Source organism: Petaurus breviceps, unplaced genomic scaffold (assembly GCF_028583685.1).
Source record: "Petaurus breviceps papuanus isolate PSGF00001 unplaced genomic scaffold, PetGlider_PUasm1.0 207, whole genome shotgun sequence".
Taxonomy (NCBI): Eukaryota; Metazoa; Chordata; class Mammalia; order Diprotodontia; family Petauridae; genus Petaurus; species Petaurus breviceps.
Window position 1 is genome coordinate 30,313,720 of NW_027185850.1, and position 12,751 is coordinate 30,326,470.

At 49.5% G+C, this 12,751-nt stretch overlaps 2 protein-coding genes across 3 annotated transcripts in view; both read right to left on the reverse strand.

Moving 5' to 3' along the window:
- Positions 1-2,258, reverse strand: part of LOC138164851 (armadillo-like helical domain containing protein 1) — a 40,389-nt gene extending 38,131 nt beyond the window's left edge. Inside the window, exon 1 of the mRNA XM_069092771.1 lies at positions 1,943-2,258. Coding sequence (XP_068948872.1) covers positions 1,943-2,256 — 314 coding nt within the window. The 5' untranslated portion in view covers positions 2,257-2,258. The remainder of the gene's footprint in view (positions 1-1,942) is intronic.
- The window catches only part of LOC138165054 (small ribosomal subunit protein eS8), a 230,036-nt gene that overhangs the window by 70,991 nt on the left and 146,294 nt on the right, over positions 1-12,751 (reverse strand). The gene's annotated exons all lie outside the window — the stretch shown is intronic.

Here is a 12,751-nt window from a genome sequence, read left to right on the forward strand (position 1 = left end):
GTGTCAATGTGAATGTGTGTGAGTGTGAATGTGTGTGTGAGTGAGTGCGTGTGTGTCTTGGCTGGGCAGCTAAGGACCTTTGGTTGGGTTTGCCTGTGGCTGGGCTAGGCTGGGAAGGAGAGATTACCTTCTTCCTCAGACAGGTCCATCCCCACCCCCAGCCCCTTCCTCAACCTGAGTGGCCTCCCTAGCCTGCCTCCCAGACTTCTCTAGTGTTTTCAGGTTCATAATGTGCTGTCCTATTACATATCCCATTTAAAGAGGAGGAAATGAAGGCCTGGAGGGGGGGGGGGCTTGTCACATGTCTTAGAGCAGGAGTTGAACCCAGGGCTTCAGACCCCAAGTGAAGCACTGTCTCTGCTCTCTACTTCCTACCCCTGCCTCAGGGCCCCAGGCTCCTCTGTCCCAGGGGTTAGTGATGCCCAGGTCACAGAGACCCAGAAGCTCCCAGTTGGAAAGGACCTCAGGGGGCATCTGAACCAGAACCATCATATCTCTACCATGCCTGATAAGGGGCCATCTAGCCTCTGCTTGGAGACCTTCAGATCTTCCAGGGACACACAAATGCTCCTGTGGGTACCCTCCCATCAAAGGAGATAGTCCCCTCAATTCCACTCCATAAGAGATGGTTTTGTGACCTGCGTTGGCCAACAAAAGTTATTCCCTGTTGGCCAACCCCAGCTAGGCAGAGAGGGTTAGAACCTTCCTGCCATGGCTGGTCTGGGCCTTCGAGCACAGGTGCCCAGAACTGAAGCTGTTTCAGCTAATTGGACCTGCAGGAACTTGAAAGCCTTAGGGACCGTGGGGAGGCACTGAAGGAGAGGGGCTCTTTCCCTCCCCTCTCCCATCTCTGGGCCTTCCCTGCAGCCCCTGACACTGGCCATCACCCTCTGCAGACAGACCCTCTCTCTGCTCTGGTTTCTCCTGCCTCTGCTCTCCCCCTGATCAAGGCTGCTCAGCCTCCTTTTCTGGGGCACTGTCCACACCACGAAGCTCCTAACATCACCACCGGTGCAGGCCCCTCATCGCTTCTCATCAGCAGTCGCCCGCTGCTTGTCTTCTCCATCCCAAGTCCTCCTTAAGCCAGTCCTTTTCCTACTCAGCTGTCAGTGATCTTCCAAAACCTAAAGCACAGGTCTAGGGGCAGCCAAGTGCACAGAGCACCAGGCCTGGAGTCAGGAAGACTCATCTCCATGAGTTCAAATCTAGCCTCAGACACTTACAAGCTGTGTGACTCTGGGCAAGTCATTTCACCCTGCCTGCCTCAGTTTCCTCATCTGTCAAATGAACCAGAGAAGGAAATGGCAAAGCACTGCAGTATCTCTGCCAAGAAAACCCCAAAGTGGGTCAGGAAAAATTGGATGTGGTTGGAATGGCTGAACAACCCAAAAGCATAGGTCTGGCCATGCAACACCTCACTCCCCACCCCCTTTCTTCAGTAAACTCTAGGGGCTCCCTAGATCTTCAGGATCAAATATAAAAATACAACATTCTCTGTTTGGCCTTCAAAGCCCTTCCTAATCTTGCCCCTGCCACCTTTCCAGGCTTCTTACACTTTACTGGCCTCCAGGTACTGGTCCAGTGGAGCTTAGCACAGTGGCTGGTGCAGACAAAGTGATTTGTGACTGTTGTTGACTAGACCGGACTCCCTCCTTACTGCTGCCTCAGGCTCCTCCCTGAGGAAGATTATTGGGGGGCCCTCTGCTGCAGCATCCCCCCAAACTTCCTCTCGAGGTCTATCTTGTATGCTTCAGAGCACAATGCCTGGTATGTAGTAGGTGCTAAATAAATGCTTATTGACTTGAATTGGACTGAATGGCATGGAGGGGACCCAGGCAGTGGCACACGAGGCCAGTGTCCAATGCCTAGGCTTCAGCCTGCCTCCTTTTCCAGTTCCCCCCATCCCATCTCAGGGCACAAAAGCCATGCTCGCAAAGGATACGTGAGCCGCAGATAAGTGGTCAGCCGGACCAGGAACAAGCTGGCCCCCTGGGAAAACTCCTGCTCCAGCTCTGGGGCTGTCTTGCCATGGTTGAATCTGATGAACTTGTCCAGGATGTGGCTTCTGGCACATTTCTTGGCATTGTCCCATTCTTGGAGGAAGCTTAGCAGCCGGCTGATGGCCGCCTGCTCCTTGATGGAGGTCATGAGTCTGGAGTCCGCAGCGAACCTGTGGCCAGAGGGAAGCGAGCCCATGAGGCAGCTGAACAGAGTCCACCTGGGCACCGCGGGGCCCATCGCTGCGGCAGCCAGCATCCCAACTTCCAGAGGCTGCCCCACTTATGCCCTGGGCTCAGGGACCCTCAGGGACTCTGTTGAGGATGGTCAGCCCTGCTGGGCGGGAGCCCTTCCGAGGGAGGGGTACGCACACAGGCTGGGGGGGAGAAGGGCAGCCAAGCGCTGTGCCTGGAAGGTGTGCAGCCCTACACAGTTTCCTGGGTTTCCCCATACCCTCTTTTTTCTTTTTTGTCTTCCCTCTGAAGAAGTTCAGCTAGGAGCAGGGCTGGGGGGAAAGTTTCTGTTTCCTCCTTGGCTTAATGGGCTGTGGCTTGTAGGAGGCTGTGTCCTTGGCAGAGTGTTTTCAGTGTATCCTTTGGGGGAGGGAAGATCTAAAATAAACCTGTTTTCCAAAAATAGTTGTGATGGAAAGTGTTATTACCCATAACCAATGTTAGTGGTGATGGGTGTGAGGCGGGTGCTCCTCTTGTGTCTAATAGACGCCTGAAAGTCATATTTCACATTACCGCGGTCCCGGCGGTGATTTACAGAATATTTGGGCAGGATTCCTTGCTGGCCCGGCTGGTGTGGAAGGAACAGCTTGTGTGCGTGGGAGGGGGACGCGCATCACGCTGAGGCCGCCCGCCTTGAATTTACAGCCCCATAAAGTGCCTCTGCACCCTCACCGGAGAGCTAGTTAAAGGGACTTTACCGTCTGAAACACCCTAAAATTGATTCTAAATGAACATTTCCTCACGCGGGTTTGAGATATTGATGGGGCCCTGCTCTCAGCATTTTATTCGAGAGCAATGATCTGCCCTGTGTGGGAGGCTCTCCTGGTCACCTGTCCTTTCCAGGCACAACTCTGGTGTCCTCCTCTGGCCCAGGGGACACTCGGGAGCTTGAAAGCAGCGGACAACGGGCCCCCTCGAACACAAGCAAGAAAGCCCCCCCACCCCATACCCGAGGGACTGAAGCCCAGCCTGGAGGGGGAAGCCCCGAGGCCCCTCAAAAAGTAGCTTTTAGGCAGGTGTGGAGGCCTCCAACAGGTGAGAGCAGGTAGGAAGATATTCTTAGCATGTCCCTCTCCCCAAGGCTGGAGAAGTGCCCCCTGCCCCCGTCTTCGGCAAAGAGACTGACTGAAGAGGAGAGACAGAACCTCAGACTTGGCAGACTCGGGGGGCGGGGGGGCACGTGTGCCAGCTGGGCCAAAGCACCCAGCCCGGGGCTTGTCCAGCCTGGGCCCACCCCCACCCAGGCTGCTGACCTGCGCTGGGCATGGACAGCTCTCATGCACTTACTGTCTGTGCAATGCCAAGCAAGTGACCAAGGCCTCTCAGCCTCAGCTTCCCATCTGTGAAATGGGGACAAAGCTCCCTTCAGAGAGGACTTGAAGATGCCGAACGCTTTTCCCTCCCCCCCCCCCAAGCCTGTGGAGCCAGAGCTTCAGTGCTAGCTATCAGTCCTGTGGATGACGGTCCCCTGAGGAGGGGGCGGTGGGGGGAGCTGTCCACCTGGCTGTTAGGAAGTTTCTCCTGACATCCAGCCTGAGCCTGACTGTGCAGCTCCCCTCATGGTTCCTGGTTCTGCCCCTGGGGAGCACAACAAGGCTGACCCCTCCTCCACAGGAGAGTCCTTCATGCCCTCAGACACAGCTCTCAGGTCCCCCCTTCCACGTTCCTCCAACAGATCTCCATGAGTGTCATGAACTCAAGACCCTTCTCCCTCTTGGCCATCTTCATCTGGACTCTCTCTGGCTCATTGAGGGGCTTCCTACAGCGTGTCAGGCACAAGACTCCAGGTGTGGGCTGAACCCTGACGGAGGACTTCCTAATCCTTGGCTGCCTAGTTGGAGGTGGCCCACCCCACCCTGGAACACTTCTCTTGGTCAGGAAGTCCTTCCTGACATTAGGCCTTGCCTGGCTCCTCCTCCTGTCCCTGCCCCTGGCCCCAAGAGAACTCAGCTTACTGACCTCTCCCTGTTCCCAGCTCCTCTGCCTGCCTTGATTTAACCATGGTCTTCATCATGCCCCACTTGGGGCAGGAATCAACTTCATCCAACAACTTGCTTCAAGCTCTGCTGCTGTCGAGTCACTTCAGTCACATATGACTCTCTGTGACCCCATTTGGGGCTTTCTTGGCAAAGACACTGGAGGGGTTTTGCCATTTCCTTCTCTAGTTCATTTGACTGGTGAGGAAACTGAGGCAAATAGGGTTAAGTGACTTGCCCAGGGTCACCTGGCTAGTGTCTGAGGCTGGATTTGAATTCAGGTCCTCCTCACTCCAGGGTTGGCTGCTCTATCCACTGGGCCACCTTGCTACCCCGCGGTTTTGCTACTCATACCTCATCAGTCCCCTCAGTTACTTCTGCTCCCCCCACCTCCATTGGAGGGCTAGAGGTCAAAGCAAAAACCTCTGCCCACACCTCCCTTTATAGAAGGCTAAAGACGCAGCCACCCCTTCACTTGACACCAGCTGCTCTGCCTGTTTTCCACTCCATGCCCCCCCCCCCCAGCTTCCCCCATTAGATTGGAAGGTCCCTGAGGGCAGGCACGGTCCTCATGTTACTTGTATACCCCGTGCTTAGCACAGTGCCTGGCATGTGGCAGTCTCTTAATACATGTGTGTCGGGTCTGGCCCTCCTATCCCTCTGAGACATCTGGGCCCAGTGTATCCACCTGGTCTTCATGATCTGGACTAGCTGCTGACTCACCAACCACCAGAGTCCAAGAGAAGATGCTCTGGCTTCTAAAGCCCCTTGGCACCGGTTGTGCCCACTGGCCTTCTCCCTCCTCCCCACACAGTGGCCAGCCTCCTTGCTGTTCTTCACAAAAGATATACCATTTCCCTACTGGCCAGTCTCACCATCCGTCCTGTGCCTGGACTGCCCTCCCTCCCCACCTCCGGGTGCTGCCCAGGCTCCCAGGCTCAGCGAGGCTCTCTCCTTCTGGGGCATCTAGGTGTCGCCACAGTGCATACAGCGCTGGGCTTGGAATCAGACTCATCTTCTTGAGTTCAAATCCAGCCTCATACACTTCCTAGCTGTGTGACCTTGGACAAGTCACTTCACCCTGCAGGAAACCCTTTGTTTCCTCATCTGTAAAATGGCCCGGAGAAGGAAATGGCCAACCCCTCCTGTATCTCTGCCAAGAAAACCCCAGTGGGGTCATGAAGAGTTGGGCAGGACTCAAACAGAATCTCCTTTTCTACAGGAAACACCCTTTCCCAGTCAGTCCTCAATGCTGGTGCCCTCCCTTCTATGCATTACTCCAGTCAGTGCTGCTTCTAGCTTGTTGGTCCATAATGTGTGTGTGTGTGTGTGTGTGTGTGTGTGTGTGTGTGTGTGTGGTGGGGGAGGACGTTCTCCTCATTAGAATGGGCTCCCTGAGGGGCCGTTTTTGGCCTATCTTTGTAACTCCAGGCTTTAGAGCAGGGCTTGGCACATAGTAGGTGCTTTAATAGAAGCTAGGTGACTGAGTGGGAGGGTGAAGTCTGAGAACTCTGAATTTCCCGGGAGAGCCAGGAGAAAGGAGGTGTCAGGAATGGAAATGGGCCTTAATGTTTGAACTCTAGAGAGCTCGGTGACCAGGCAGTCAGGGAGACAGATGAGCTGACTCACACCACTGGGACAGGACAGCACAGACAACCTGACCTCTGGCCCACCCTCAGTCCTTGGTGGGGCAAGGACCTGCCAGGAAGCCTCTCCTCTCCTGGGGTCCTGGGGCTGGAGGAAGGTCAAACTCCTGACTGAGGGTCTCAAGTTGACCTTTGGACATTAGGAGCCACATAGACTGGTGGAGTGTTTAGAAGTTTCCCTGGCACCTGTCTCCTTGCTCAATCCTATGGCAGAGATAGAGACAATGTTATCAGCCCCATTTCACAGATGAGGCAAGGAAGATCCCTTCATTGAGGGGAAGGGGCTTGTGGGAAGCTGCCATAAGTCAGAGCCAGGAATTCAAGCCAGGTGCCCAAGCTCCAAATCTGGACCTTTATCTGCTCCTGCTGCACCACTCCTCCCTACCCCCATCCCTCACTACACTAGCAGCAAGTGTCCTTCCAGCTCAGGAAGAGGCAGTGGGGGTGGGGATGGACAGCCAAGGAGGAGAGCTGGGGCAACATCGAGAGAAAGAGGCATTGCCTGGCCCACCAGTCTTGTCCTGCTCTGGCCTGACCAGCAGCTGCTAGTTCAGTTCAATAAGGGAAGTGAGAAGTGACCACAGGAGGTGGCCAAGGACCTCAAGATTACACCCATGATGGTCATCCATAGGTCCTGAGGACTTTGAGCCTAGAGAGGAGATAACTTAAGGGGCCCAGCAGCTTGTGGCACAGTGGGACTGGAGTTAGGAAGACCTGAGTTCAAATCCAACCTCTTGACATTTACTACCTGTGTGCCCCTAGGCAAATCACATAACCTCTGTTGGCCTCAGTTACCTCATCTGTAAAATGAAGATAATAATAGCATCAATCTCCAAGGTTACTGTGAAGATGAAATGTGAAGGGATTTGCAGGCTTGAAAGCATACAAATCTTATCTGTTAGGATTTTCAGTCTCCTTTGCAGGAGTATCACCTATGGCCCAGCTTCTATGCCCACTAGGGCCCTCTGCACTCTCTCTCTGGGTGATCTCATTAGCTCTCATGGATTCAACTGTTATCTCTGTGCAGATGAGTCACAACTACAAGGCCAACATCCTAACATGGAACTCTTGAGCTCCACGGTGTCCTGTTTCCATTCTTGTTTGGCATTTCCACTTGGATAGCCTACGGATATCGCAAACTCAACATGTGCACAATTATCTTTCTCCCAAACCTTGTCTCTATTCCAAACTTCTCTGTCTCTATCCAAGAAAAACTTTTAAGATTCAATCAAAGTGTGGGGTGGCTAGGTGGTGCAGTGAGTAAAGGGCTGGCCCTGGAGTCAGGAGGACCCGAGTTTGGTTCCGGCCTCAGACACTTAACACCGACAAAAAAAAATACTAGCCGTGTAACCTTGGGCAAGTTACCCAATTGCCCTCCAAAAAGAAAAAAAAAACGATTCAATCAAAGTGGATTTATTATTTGGCTGTTTCATTAAATGACTTTCCTATGATCTAAATATGTTCTGGTCAACTAGTATAAGTAAAAATATTAATAGGGGCTCATGAGCTATTTTTTTTTGAGTGAACTTGTTGGGAGTTAGTTAATAATTATAAAAAAGTCAGTCAGTTAATAAATACTTTTTTTTTGTTTTTTCTGGAGGGGCAAAGGCAGGGCAATTGGCATTAAGTGACTTGCCCAAGGTCACACAGCTAGTAAGTGTTAAGTGGCTGAGGCTGGATTTGAACTCAGGTCCTCCTGACTCCAGGGCCAGTGCTCTATTTACTACACCACCTAGCTGACCCTAATAAATACTTATTAAGCTCCTACAATGTGTTAAGCACAGGGGATACAAAAGGAGGCAAATGCACATACAAATGCACCTTTCCTTTCCATTTCCACAGCCTCCACCTGGCCTAGAGCTGTGTGACCAAAGGCTTCTCATGTTTTCCAGTGTCACAGGATTATAGTTTTAGAGCTGGCTATGGAGTCTACATTTTAGATGCTGAGGCCTCTTTGAGTCACAATTTTGCTGATGCGGTTTCATTAGTAGCTATTTATTAGGAGTGGTAATGCATTTTTCCAAGTTCCACATGACTTAGTACTGGAACAGGAACAGGGAAGGCAATAACCCTACTGTTCTCAGCCTTGCTGGGAGGCATAGCAGCTTTTCTCCTCTATTTCCTTTTTCTAGGTCCTACACAGGTTAACAAACCATTCCTTCAATTTAGGCTCCAGCTGCAGGAAACTCTCTGTGCTATTTTGCAGGGATGGTGGACCACTCTTCTAGATTTCTTTTGACTCATGTTTATATTTCAAAGTTTCTACTCAGCTCTGATCTTTTTACCAGAAATGCTTGAACATCCTTTATTTCATTAAAGGTCTACTTTTACCTCCAGGAGGATGATACTCATCTTTGCAGGGTAAGTCGTTCTTGGTTATAAGCCTATATATCTACATCTACATATATGCGTGTATCTATATATCTATCTTTTGCCTTTGGAAGACCTCCTCTCATTCAAAAAGTAGCAGCTGCCAGGTCTTGTGTGATTCTGACTGTGGTTCCTTGATATTTGAACTGCTTCTTTGTGGATGTTCACAGTATTTTTCTCCTTCACATGGGAGCTTTAGATTTTGACTATAACATTCTGGGGACGTTTCCTTTTGGAAGGGGGATTGATGGGTTCTATCTTTACTGCTTGGTTCTAACAGATCTAGGCTGTTTACATTTATAATTTCTTAAACTATAATGTCCAGGTTTTTTAAATCATGATTTTCAAGGAGTCCAATGATTTTAAAATTCTCTCTCTTTGGTCTGTTTACTAGGTCAGTTGTTTTTTGATAACACATTTGTAAGGTGGATTTTAGTGTGTGTAAAGTGGATTTTTGTTATTATATCTTAAGAGTTCAGTTTCCCAGGATCTATAGCCATAACAGTTTCTTGTTCCCAGGTATTAGATATGAGTTCTCACAATTATGCTTCAAAACATCTCCACCAGCTTGCACAGCATTATATAATGATAAAAAATATAAACATTTGTGCTTAAATTGTAAACATCCACTGTGACTGCACAGTGAGATACAGGGACGAGGTTTTGTAAACTTGTGAGGCTGTTGCTAGCTTTGTCTGTTGACCCTATAAATCAGGTGGGCACTGGTCGAGGTGTGGAGAACCCTTAGGGTTGAATGCACAAGCTGGAATGCTGTGTGTGCCTTGATTGGCCCCCATCAAGGCTTGGGTGGGAATCTGTGTTTGCCTCAATTGGCCCCCAGTGAGGCTTGAGGGGATTTAGGGGACTGCACAAGCTGTGCCTGCTGCACTTGACCCCATGAGAGGTAGGGGTAGTTGCCCCCACTTGTCTCCAGCCCTTGGGAGAAGGGGGATTAAGAAATGCTGTAGGAGTTGGTGCTCCCACTATCAGCAAACCTCTTTTGAGAGGACTAGATTAGAATAAAGTAAGATTATTAACCCTTTCGAAACTGTCTTAGTGTCTTTCCTGTCTGACCAGATCAAGGGCGAACATGTGCTAGCAGCCCTCCTGTGTGCTGTGTTTATCTGTCTTACATCTTAATATTTTATTCATTTTTTTATCATTTGGTTTTGTTTTAATATTTCTAGCTGTCTCATCGAGTCCTTGGTTTCTATTTGGTCTTCTAGGTTTCAGGGATTCCTTCTTATTTTTTCAGTCTTCTTATAGCTTACTGCCTCTCACATACTCTGCTATCTGGGGACTTCTGTCTCCTTATACAAGACAATGCATCTCCTAACTGTATGCCTTTGCATTGGAAATCCCTCATAATCTTTGACTCTTAACTTCTCTGGTTTCCTTCAAGACTTAGTTCAAATCTTATCTTCTTCAGGAGGCCTTTCTTGGTCCCTCCCACTGTTGGTGCCTTCCCTCAGAGACTACCTCCCATTGACACTATCTATTGTCTCCCCCACTAGAATGTGAGTTCCTTGAGGTCAGGGATTGCTTTTGCCTTTTTTTAGAGCAATTAGGTGATGTAGTTCATATAGTGATGGAAGTAGCATCAAAGACAGAGCTCAGATCAGGCCTTTGACAATCACTAGTTGTGTGACCCTTGGGAAGTCTATTAACCTCTGTCTGACTCAATTTCCTTATCTGGAAAATGGGGCTAATGATAGGACCTACTTCCCAGGGTTAATATGAGGTTAAAATGACCTGACGTGCTTTGCAAACTTTAACTAACTGTTATTATCATTTATGATAAATTACTTCACACCTGCAGCACTTAGTACATAGTAAATGCTTGTTGACTCTGATGTGAATCCAGCCCTCTTTCCAAAGCACCAAATAACCTCTTTACAAAGTTGCCCAAAACAATTTTCCTGAGACATAGGCCTGACCAAATCATAGCTCTATTAAAAAAAATATTCAGTGGTTCCCCATTACCCTCTAACGAAAATACAAAGTACCCAGCCTAATTTAATACCCTCACCTGCCACTGCTCCTTCTTCATGTGCTCTGAGATCCTCTCGAGAGCCTGGCCCACTTGCTGGTCCCAGGTCTCCACCTGCCATGTCTCAGGGCTGGAACGGACCTTTCCACATCAGCCTCCACCTCTCTCCTTGCCATGGAGAGGCAGTGGGCACCCCCTTCTTGGAGGCCGTCCAACAGAGAGCACTTGTTGAACATGTTCTAGCTGAGATTGTGTTCAGATGGGCTAGGTGTTGGACTAGATGTCTCTGAGGTCCTGGGAGTCTGTGAAATCTTCTTCTTTCTAGGGCCCATCCCAAGGGTTCCTCCAGCTGGTCCTTCAGTCAATCAAGGCCCTTCTGCTGGACTTCTTAGTCCATAGTCATGGTACAGCTCCCACTAGAGTATGTTTCCTGAGGGAGGCACGCACCCCCATTGCTAGCTGATGTCCCCAGTCCTGGCGCTGGGCCTTCCACAAAGTACCCACTTGTGACGCTGCCTCTCACCCCCTCCACTGCGGCGTCTCTACTCATCTTCCGCCCAGCTGGGCTCCCACTTTTCAAAGAGCCAATGGTTCTTACAGAGCCATGGTTAGCATTTTATAAGGTGAGGTGGACTCTAACAATCCTTTGTCCATTTCTGTAGCCTGGCTTTGGGTTCCTTGTACTTGTGTGATAAGAAATCCAGAGGCTCTTGTCTAGATGGGTTTGTTGGAAAGTCCAAGTTCCATGTCATGCATGGGGGAGAGGGGGCAGCATAATCCACATCGTGGAAGGCTGGTGCAAGGCCTGGAAGGTGTTTTATGACTGAGGGGAGGCAATAACCCTGCTGTCGGCAGCACTGTTATCACTGGCGCCAAGGACAGAATCAGCACCATGCATGGTCAGTGACATTGCGACTGGAGCTAACAGCTCCTCTGTAAACACAAATGCTCTTTCGTCACAGCCAAATGGCATTCAATAAGGCGAGAGCATTTTTTTTTTGAAATGTCAAAGAAATTATTTCCAATTTGGTGCTCACAACCAGAGACCCTAATGATCAGAGGAAATGAGAAACAAACAAATTAGTGGTAATGGGAAATGGCTTCTGGAAAGCAGGATTTAATTTATAGACAACTGATCACAACATGGAGTGTGCAGTAAAACCTGCTTCAATGGCTCCGCTGGAAGAACACGGAGGGAAGGAAACCAGAGCAAAGGCCTCATTGGGAGTGGCTGCCATCAGTTCTTTGGAAAGAAGCTGGATGGAACAAATCAAGCACATGAAATGGAAATCTGCCCAAACGGGTGCATTTTTCGCCTTCTAACCTTAGCAGACTCCCTTGGGGAAAGGGCTCCATTTTGTTTCTGTGGTCCCAAGCTCACAGATCCAGAAGATGAGGTCTCAGGAGGAGAAGGGATTGGCCCAATGTCCAGCAGGTGCTAAGTCCCTTCTCTAAATATTTTTGTGAGACTGCTCTCATGCTGCGCCTTCTCAGTATTCTTTGCTGGGTCATTCTCTCCACACCCCCTAGCTACAGGCAGCCTCCCCCTCCCCAGAGGTCTGTCCTGGCCTCCTTCTCTCCTCCCTCCCTGGGTGATCTCACCAGCTGCCATGACTTCAATGTAGTGACTCCCAGATTTATCACTCCAGTCCTGGCTTTTCCTCTCAGCTTATGTCCCACTTCACCAACTGCCTATTGGATAGTTCCAACAGGAAGTTCTGTAGATCTCTCAAACTCAATATGTCTAAAAGTAAAACTCAAATCCTTCCCTTTTCTTAATTTTCCTATTTCTGTCCAGATCAACACTATCCTTCCAGTCAACCAGTTTGGCAACCTTATGTCTGTAATGTAATGCCAAACAAAGGCAACTTCCCAAGGTTCAGAATACCAGCATCGGTGCTCTCCATTTTATTCAGTAACAAAGTAAGAACAGAGAAGGTCAAAACATGACATCATTCAAAATACAGCATTTACTAAGTGTGATTCAATAATCTCCAAGGACTACCCCACCCCAGGACCTTCCAATCATTCAATCAATTACAAAGTCCCTGTTCTAAATACTACTCCACCCCTAGGCTGTACCTTCATTTAGTCCACCACAAAGCCCCTCTTCTCAAATGAAGATTAGTTTCCAAACATAAGTAAAGTACCTTCATTTGTCAATCACAGAGCACAAAAAGGTCAAAAGTTCCCCACCCCTGGATCACAATTGAATCTACCCCAGAGTTACATCAAGTTTAAGCACAGCACTTAATACCCAAATGGAGGTCTTCATCTTGACAGGAGGCAAGTTCTCAGCAATCTTAGTTCCTGGGGAGACAAGGCTTAGCAAGGCCACAAGATACATTGCCAGTCCCTTCATTAATTCATCCTCTGTCTGTAGAACAGTCCTAGAACCCCTGAAAACATTAACAAAACCCTCTCCCAGGATTTCTGTAAACATACAACAAGAAAATCCTTCTTCAGGGCTTCTGAACCAACAGAAAGGTTCCCAGACCCCTGCAACAACAGCACTGTCCTTCACCAGTGGACAGTATT